The 8,626-nt window shown below is 44.7% G+C and overlaps 1 protein-coding gene and 1 long non-coding RNA gene across 4 annotated transcripts; one reads left to right on the forward strand and one right to left on the reverse strand.

Annotated features, from left to right (window-relative positions):
* The first annotated feature begins 1,385 nt into the window (after positions 1 to 1,385).
* On the forward strand, positions 1,386 to 3,472 carry LOC110519932. Its single transcript, XR_005044177.1, has 3 exons — positions 1,386 to 1,584; positions 2,365 to 2,435; positions 2,635 to 3,472. It is a non-coding gene; the product is annotated as an uncharacterized LOC110519932 (long non-coding RNA).
* Positions 3,143 to 8,164, reverse strand: LOC110519931 (phosphatidylinositol glycan anchor biosynthesis, class V). Of its 3 annotated transcripts, XM_021596806.2 has the most exons (4): positions 8,071 to 8,164; positions 7,811 to 7,971; positions 6,497 to 7,663; positions 3,143 to 6,330 (listed from the first exon to the last, which is right to left on the reverse strand). In XM_021596806.2, exons 2-4 carry the CDS (start codon positions 7,871 to 7,873, stop codon positions 6,040 to 6,042), a joined length of 1,521 nt encoding a protein of 506 aa, XP_021452481.1. In that variant the 5' UTR covers positions 7,874 to 7,971; positions 8,071 to 8,164; the 3' UTR covers positions 3,143 to 6,039. The 3 variants fall into 3 exon arrangements, with proteins under 3 accessions (XP_021452481.1, XP_021452482.1, XP_036829883.1); XM_021596807.2 differs by having other exon boundaries at positions 3,143 to 6,280; positions 7,811 to 8,158; XM_036973988.1 differs by having other exon boundaries at positions 7,811 to 8,158.
* Positions 8,165 to 8,626: the final 462 nt, after the last annotated feature.

Raw genomic sequence — 8,626 nt, forward strand, 5'->3', positions numbered from 1 at the left:
AAACCCACTGACTGTTGCTGATTTTCAGTCTTTTGAGTACCTTGCTTTTAAATGTAAATAACCAAATCCTCTCTCTCACTGTTATTCTTGTTTGCCACCCCAAAGACAAATACCTCTAATCTTTGAGTTTTCTGAACTAGTAACGTCTGTATGCCCCACACTCTCCCACATTGTAATTTTGGGAGACTTTAACATCCATGTTGACTCACCCAAGTGCTCTATGGCTGCTGACCTCTTTAACATGTAAATATTCCCACCCACAACTGTGGACATACACATGATCACTGGTGATGTCCCTGCCTCTGACTTGGATGTCATCGAGCTATGCGTCTCTTAGCACAAGTCTCTGACCCCTCCAACTCCTCTCCAGCTCTCAAAGAGGGCTATTCAATTCCTCAACCTAAGGAAACTCAACCCATCCCTCTTTGAGTCTGACTGCAGTGAACTAGCCCTCGATCAACACATCTAGCCCACCTTTGAGTCTGACTGCAGTGAGCTGGCCCTCAATGACATGGTCAATCTGTATAACAGCACTGAGTAATACCATGACACACGTCTCCGAACTATGGAGAACAGATCCTTCTGCTCCCTTTACCGTCGCCTTTCAAATACTCTCCCTGTCCATCTGAACTTTTTTTAAATGGGCCTTGAAGCCCGGTACTACAGACTCCATCTCATAGTCCTAGTCCCAATCTGAAATGTATTTAGCGCCATCCCACTATTGCTATTTTACCTGCCTTGATTCTAAATGTCTTATTGCGGAATGGTCGTGGATGTCTGGCCTTTTCTGTGCCTCCTTGAGGACCGACGGGAGATTGGGGATGGAGGACCCACATCATCAATAGAAACTCTCCGAGCAGGGTGGGATGCTGGAGCCTCAGACACCCTCGAGGCCTGATGTGGTAGAAACTCCCTGAGCTGGACCCTCAGGAGACAGGGTAGATGACAAAGGAGCAGGAAATCTCTGGAAGCAGGTTGGCAAAACGGTTGGTCAGCAGGATGTCCAGCTCAGACATTCCTCAATAAACTGAGTTTCCACATTGGAAATTTGGCCAGTCAATATTATCCCGGAACTGTGCAAAATAGGTGCAGCTCCTACATGGGATGAAACCTTCCGAGGCTACAGTGAAGGTGGTATCCGCCAATCTGGAAAAAAACAGCAGGATCATTACACAGGTGCACCTTATGCTGGGGACAATAAATGGCCACTAAAATGTGCAGTTTTGACACCGCCACAGATGTCTCAGGTTGAGGGAGTGTTCTATTGTCATGATGACTGCAGAAATGTCCACCAGAACAGTTGCCAGATAATTTAATATTAATAGCCCTTATGCACATTCCATGATCGAACGTTCTAAACACACTTCCTATCGGTGTGACAATTTCCGGTCAGTCTAGTTGTTATCGACGATATAACGTTACTACCACTATGTCGCAGTTTTTTTACTAGGGGTCTTCAGGACTTGCCTCAAATTAATATTAATGATGTACATCAAATTGTTAAATCAGCCTCAGAGACTCCAGCTAGCAAGAATGAAAAGGGGTTCAAGATGTATATAGGAAGCTACATAGACAACTATGAAGGTGAGTACCAAGTCGGTGACAGATATAACGTTAGCTAGCTACAATCATTAGCTAGCTAATTTAACTATTAACTGTAGCTAGCTAGTTACTTCGTAAAATGATGTAACGTTGACAGAATCTACCTGAGAATGTGTGTATTTTCGTTAGCTTGCTTAAGTTATGCTTGGTAGCTATATTTGCTAGCTAAAAATAATTGTTATTCATGTCTTCTACACAGTATCTAAAAAAAGATACATTGACAGGGGAGATCACCGTGAGGGCTGCCTGTCACAGGTCCATGAGGAAGAGTGAAAAGCCGCACAGCATGAGAGTAGGGAAAGGTTATAGATAGCTACTAGGGACCTTGTTAAACATCTTTTGTGAGACACTGTCACCAGACAGTGCACTATTCTCAACTAAACATTCCTGCTGCAACACCAGTTCACAGCTGCACAATCACAGAACAGCATTGGCACTAGCCAATGTAACAGTATAGACTTTACGTCCGTCCATCCCCTCGCCCCGACCTGGGCGCGAACCACACATCAACAGTCACCCTCGAAGCATCGTTACCCATCGCTCCACAAGAGCCGCGGATCTTGCAGAGCAAGGGGAACCACTACTTCAAGGTCTCAGAGCAAGTGACGTCCCAGATTGAAATGCCACTAGCGCGCACCACCGCTAACTAGCTAGCCATTTCACATCAGCTACACCAAGAACACTTGTTAGTCTATCAATATCCATAAAAAAATGCACCTGAAAAGTTTTCAGCCAATGTAACAGTAAATCTTTGTTAATTAGGGTGTGAAACCAGGTCCGATTGATGGGATAGAGTTCCGTAAACCTACTAACTCGTATGCTGATGGAATAAGGTAAGTTGGAGGTTCCTAGAATGGAAACATTTTCTTGTGATTGTATCCAGATGATAATGACAAATGTTTGGGACAAATCTGTATATTTTAATTCATTTTATTTGAACTTTCGGGCTTGTGCTGTTTCTGGAAAAGTTACATGAGTCTTTGTCATAGTAATCTCTCCAACATGATGTTAAGGTTTTACAATGTTTTGCAGAAGTTCTCTCTACAAAGCACTCAATGGATACATGCCTGACATGGACCTTCTCCGCGTCTCAGAAACGTATGCCAACTTTTCTCCACTTTACTGCCCCTCGTGACAACAATGGAAATGTCAGCTGACGTGCCCCTGGTTGAGTCTGCCTTTGGGCCAGTGCAAGCCAGCAGTGTTCTGTCCTATCAGCTTCCACAGCCAAAGACCTGTTACATTGTGAAGATTGACAATTCCACTTCTCCACCAATACTTCCATTAGATGGCTACAGGCTTCAGGCTTCCCAGTGTGCTGAAGCCATCAGGAGCAGTTACACCTCAAGGCATTAGAGACAACCTACGAGATGTCACACAAAGTCGAGGTTGCTACAAGGGAGCAGAGCAGCAGCCCAGAATGGCATCAGCTCAGGAAAATAAGAATATCATCCTCTCATTTCCGAGAGGATTGCCATGTCCAGGGAGACACCTCAGGTGACCACCTAGCTGAGCGGATGTTCAAGGGATCTGGTATGCAGACCATGGAGATGAAGGGGGCTAGCCATGGAGCCAGTGGCTGTACAGGGATCTGGAATACAGACCATGGAGATGAAGAGGGCTAGCCATGGAGCCAGTGGCTGTACAGGAGTACTGCACACTGAAGAATGTTAACATCTTTCCGTGTGGCTTCGCAGTGCACCCAGATGCTCCGTGGTTAGGATCCTCTCCAGATGGAATCATATTTGATCCCAGTGTGAGACCAAACTTTGGACTCTTAGAGGTCAAGTGCCCAAAGGTACCAAGTTATGTTGACGGCCCTTACCTGAAGATACAGAATGGAGAGCTGAAGTTGAAGAGATCTCATGCTTACTACTGGCAGGTGCAAGGTCAAATCCTTCTCACAGGTTGTAGCTGGTGTGACTTTGTCAGCTGTGCACAGGAGGACATCCTAGTTGAAAGGATATATAAAGATCTACAGGTTTCAAAAACTATGAGAGGAGGTTGACCACTTGTATTTTTACCACTACTTGCAGAAGTGTCTCTCGCACCTGAATGGATCCCCTGCATGCCCCCCCCCGTGCCAAGTTTAGTGGTTTTATGAAAAATAAGTAGTGATGTTCTTGTGAAGAAATCTACAGTAGAATAGATTTGTTAAAAAAAAAACATTTTTAAATCAGCAAATGTTCAACAGTTCAGTTAATCAATTACACATCTCTAACATTGTATTCAATCTTGCATTCTGGCTATACTTGATTTCTTTCCCCCCACCCCTGTCACTCATTGTCTAATTAAAGCCAATTACAAGCTCCACACAAACTGATATTCACTACAACACAAATTATTGATACATGTCGTAGATAAACAAATTATAATTTTGCTACTAGCAAATAAACACCTGTACATTTACACTGGCTTGGCCCATGCTCTGGACCGGATCGGAGACGGCACAGTCCACAGGCAGCGCACCTTGTTCTTCATCCCCCTCAGTCGGAGCAGGAGGTTTTCAGACCTTATCTTCCCCAAACACCAGGTCTCTTTTGAATGTGCCAGTTCCACGCTAAGACAGTAGGAACAACACCTCTTTTTAGGTGTCGTCCCCCCCATTTTTCCCACAACAAAGTCACTTTCGAACGAAATGTGTACTACACACCATTGTGTGTACCAAACACACAATGGTGTGTAGTACACATTGACAGCAAAGTTGTCACGACGTACTGCCACCAACCACCTTTTTCTGAGCTCTACATCGACCGGGAAACGATGGAAGCTCACAATACCATCACATTTGGAAGAAACTGAACACAGAGGCACTGAACAATGTTCATTAACACCTCCTTCGCGGGGCTGTAATTTAAATGTAGTCATTGCGAACTATTTCTGTCAGAAATGCATTGACGATAGCTAGTAAGCTAATGATAAAATCAATAGCAGAACTCGCTCCGGAAGTCATAAACCCGATCGGAAGTAAATTAGAACGTTGGAGGCGGTATAATGCATAGAGCCTATTTCTCTACCATAATGTCGTTTTAGAGAATTTGGCAGGGCGCTTAACCGGACTCACAACCGCAGACTACGTGTAACGATGCCACCCCAGGACGTCCACATCCTGCTTCTTCACCTGCGGGATCACCCAGACAGCTGATGAAAGTGTGGGTTTGCACAACCGAACAATTTCTGCACAAACTGTCAGAAACCATCTCAGGGAAGCTCGTCTGCATCTTCGCCGTCCTCAAGCAGGGTCTTGACCTGGCTCCAGTTTGGCGTCATAACTGACCAGTGGGAAGGCCACTGGCACGCTGGAGAAGTGCGCTCTTCATGGATGAATCCCAGTATGGCATCGTGTGGGCAAGCAGTTTGCTGATGTCAACGTTGTGAACGGAGTGCCCCATGGTGGCAGTGGGGTTATGGTATGGGAAGGCTTAAGCTACGGACAATGAATACAACTGCATTTTATTGACGGCACAGAGATACCGTGACGAGGTCCTGAGGCATCACCTCATGTTTCAGCAAGATAATGCACGGCCCCATGTCCCAGTTCTTCCATGGCCTGCATACTCATCAGACAGCTACCACTTCCAATTCAAATGAGCTTGAAAAAAGTGAATGACATTTGTTTTGTGACTACAGCGCCAAAGCAAATACGTTCTAATTGAGCTAGGCGTCAAAGTGGACAACCCGCCTGCGCGGCTTCGGTTGGGTCATAATTCAAAACAATACGTTCACACTCGCCTTTGAGTTTAGACCGTCTGTTTTTAGACTCTCCATAATTATGTGCACTGCTCACCTTTCATGTTTCAATGTCATTTGCTAGTAATGTTCTAGAGTAATGATGCAAGTTTTATCAGGTCAGCTACAGTAGCATGCACGGTCTGTATAAAATACAGCAAGCTCGCTAGCTAGCTAGCTTAATTTACTTAAGATCTTAACTTTCTAGGTGTTTCATTCAACTTGAAAGGCTTGCTGTCGGTGGTGCTGAAATCAATGGTTGAAATGCTGCAAGCAGAATCTAATCAACAAACGCTAATTATTTGTGACGCATACTATTTTAATTGTTAATTTAAAAAAAACACAGCAATGCTTTATTACAGTATCTCTTTAGTAAACAAACACATGCACAAACTGCACCCTGTACATTTTCAGAGACAATTTGATATAATGGAACAATCAGTGCATCAATGCTGGATTACGAATCAATCCAATGTTTTTCTTGTTAAAGAAATATTAAAATATGCAATTTTCTGAAAATTAGATGAGTGCAAATAAAACGCTTGAACTTTATTGCCGAACACTAACAGAGGGGAGTAGCCAGTTGCGATCTCAAAACAGAACTGTCTATTTATGAAGCAGGCAGAAAATGACAAGCTTCAGAGCTATTATTATTGCCCTCAAATAGTATTTTGTGCGCACATCAGATCTTCAGTAGAAAGTGTCAGGTCAAGTCCATGGTAAGAAGTTACAGTGCAGTGCCAGGCCCATAAGCCAATAGGAGATGAAGTACCCTAGAATCCATCGTGTGGGAATAGAGCATGTCTTCCAGCGGGACAGTAGATGAACAATGGGGTTTTGGGGTAAGTACAAGAAGACAGTCCTAGGTGTCCCCCGCTGCTGCCCCTTATTGTATGTGGGTGGTGACCTTCGCTGAAGGAGAGGCTCGTAGAGTAAGAGCAGGTGGGCACTGATCCAGAAAGGTACAGGGGAGGAGGAAGACAGAAACCGGGTCAAAACCTGGAGAAATCCATAAAAGAGAATAACATTAATGGACTAGACGAGCTGCCTGTATTTCATAAAAATCTTCAAACACAGCTATTTGTTTAACATTGTGACTGTTGTTCCCCCACTAGACCTGTTAAAATCCCCTTACATAAACATTTTCCACTGATTCCTTCCTTACCTGCACATGCATGCAGAATGTTCCAAATCCCAGGAGCATTGTAGCATGCACCACATACAAAAACACCCTGGGGCTGTAAAATCCAGGTGTGGGTTTGTCTGGCCGTTTATTTGCCCCTCCGTCCCACAGCCCCAGTCTCAGACACCTGGTTGGGTTAGCCCTATAGTACATGTAGGCTGCCGCCATGCCCAGAGTTGCCATGGGCAGTGCCAGCAGGAAGTTGGGTATCTGCTTAAGCTGGAAGTAGCGCAAGAAGCCCACATCCCAATACACATCCTGGATATGAGAGTAGAGCAAGGGGAGGGGTCGCAGGCACCAGAGTGGTGGGGGTGCGTTTTCGTCAGGGACCCTGTAGCCTTTATCCTCAGCAAGCTGGATGAGGGCAGGGGAAACCTGCTCCAAGGAGAGGGAGGGTGTACAGAACACCCTGTACCCATAGTACTGGAAGACCAAGAAGGGGAGCGCAATAACTGCTGTGCCCAATGCAGCCGTGAACAGGAGACGTGCGATGATCCAGGTGTAGTGGAGGCATTTGTTGTGCCTGTTATTGTCCTTACGCAGTCCCCAGATCTTGGACAGGGCCTGTTGCAGGGGCAGATACAGCAAGAATCCTACATTAACAAGTCCATTGGCTCTCGCAGCAGTAGCTATACTCAGAGCCAGACAGGCTCTGAAGGTGTATCCTCTCTCAAGGAGAAAGAGGCCACCGAAGGTCAATGCAGCAAACAGGCTCTCTGAGTAACCAGCAGTCATGAAGACATTGGCAGGGGTGAGACAGTAGAGTAAACTTGAGACTAGAGCAAGACGGCGATCCTGCAGCACCACACGGCCGAGTCCATACAGTGCTACCACACTCAGCAGGAAGAGGGCGCTGTTACCCAAGGCAACAGCCAGTAGCAGGCGTCCACGTAGTGTAAGACAGCCACTGAGGGGCCGTAGTATAGTCTCTGCAAGCCCCCGCAGTATGACAGGGAACAGGGGGAAGAAGGCGTAGTTGTGCTCATACAGGTAACCCCTCTCAGCAATGAAGAGGAAATGCTCTGCATCCCAGTGGGAAAGGCCCCCTAGAAACCATTGCACTGCAGGGTCCAGAAGCCGAGGCTCCTCTGCACGTGGAGGAGTGAATGCATCAGCTTCGTGATCTGGGATTGCAGCATTTAGGAGAGCCTGAAAGGGAGGCATAGCAAACATGAGTTGACAAGCACACACTAATGACACTTTTCAAATCGATTAACATCCAAGTCCTTCAGTCTGTGGACGTCATGTTGTAGTTAACCAGCAACTATTGTAAATAAATACAATATTATTACTGACCTGTATTAGTAGTGACAAGCCTCTTGTGGTGGCGGCAAATTGCAGAACCGTCTTCACGTCCATCTGTCATTACAATGAACAGCCTTTCCCATAACAATATCTAGCGCAAGCTAGCTTGGTGTGGATGGTACGAAGGCAACACGATTTTCAGCCTCTACAAACTCGAAATAGACGGTGGCAAATGGGACGAAACGTTGACATTCATTTACACACGGTCTATTTTTTGCTTTAAAAAAATGAAACGTTACACATATCTTTACCTTTTGATTAGAGGAGCCTGGTCAGAACCATAGACATTAAGGTCAGAAACCTTCATATTCTATTGTTGGAACTGGTTGGTCCGCTAAATTTTACTTCCGGTGGAATTTTCTTTATTTCAAAATAAAAGTTAGAGTGAAAAAGATCGTCTCCAGCTGTTAAGAGGGGAATACTATTTGCTTTGAATGATCAATTATCATTATTGCATAATGAAATACTACAATAACTTATGACCTTTCACAAATATACTAATTACGATACCATATAAATTATAGATGTATCTACAATTGACTAGTTTGTCTTGATTCAAATCCTAGAAACTAGGAAGCTGAGAAAGGGGATTGCACACCAGTGTGCAGGATTTTATCCCAGCCCAGTTCTAACATAATAACCTGATTCAGTTTATCAAGCTTGACTATTTAGTTAAATCAAATGTTCTAGTACTGGGCTAAAAAAATAAAACATGCACACCCAGTACTTTCACAGGGCCAGGGATTGTAGAAAAATTGTGAAAGACAAACTGCTTTTTAATAAATTGTACATCTGAGAAAGACACCA

The sequence above is a fragment of the Oncorhynchus mykiss genome, chromosome 3, assembly GCF_013265735.2.
Source record: "Oncorhynchus mykiss isolate Arlee chromosome 3, USDA_OmykA_1.1, whole genome shotgun sequence".
NCBI lineage: Eukaryota > Metazoa > Chordata > Actinopteri > Salmoniformes > Salmonidae > Oncorhynchus > Oncorhynchus mykiss.

Bases quoted from the DNA above. Each gene is read 5' to 3' on its own strand.
- LOC110519931 (XM_021596806.2), bottom strand. From the start codon at position 7,873: ATGGACGTGAAGACGGTTCTGCAATTTGCCGCCACCACAAGAGGCTTG. The intron at 7,664-7,810 runs GTCAGTAATAAT...CCTCCCTTTCAG, and splicing joins GCTTGTCACTACTAATACAG to GCTCTCCTAAATGCTGCAAT. The intron at 6,331-6,496 runs GTAAGGAAGGAA...GGATTTCTCCAG, and splicing joins CATTCTGCATGCATGTGCAG to GTTTTGACCCGGTTTCTGTC.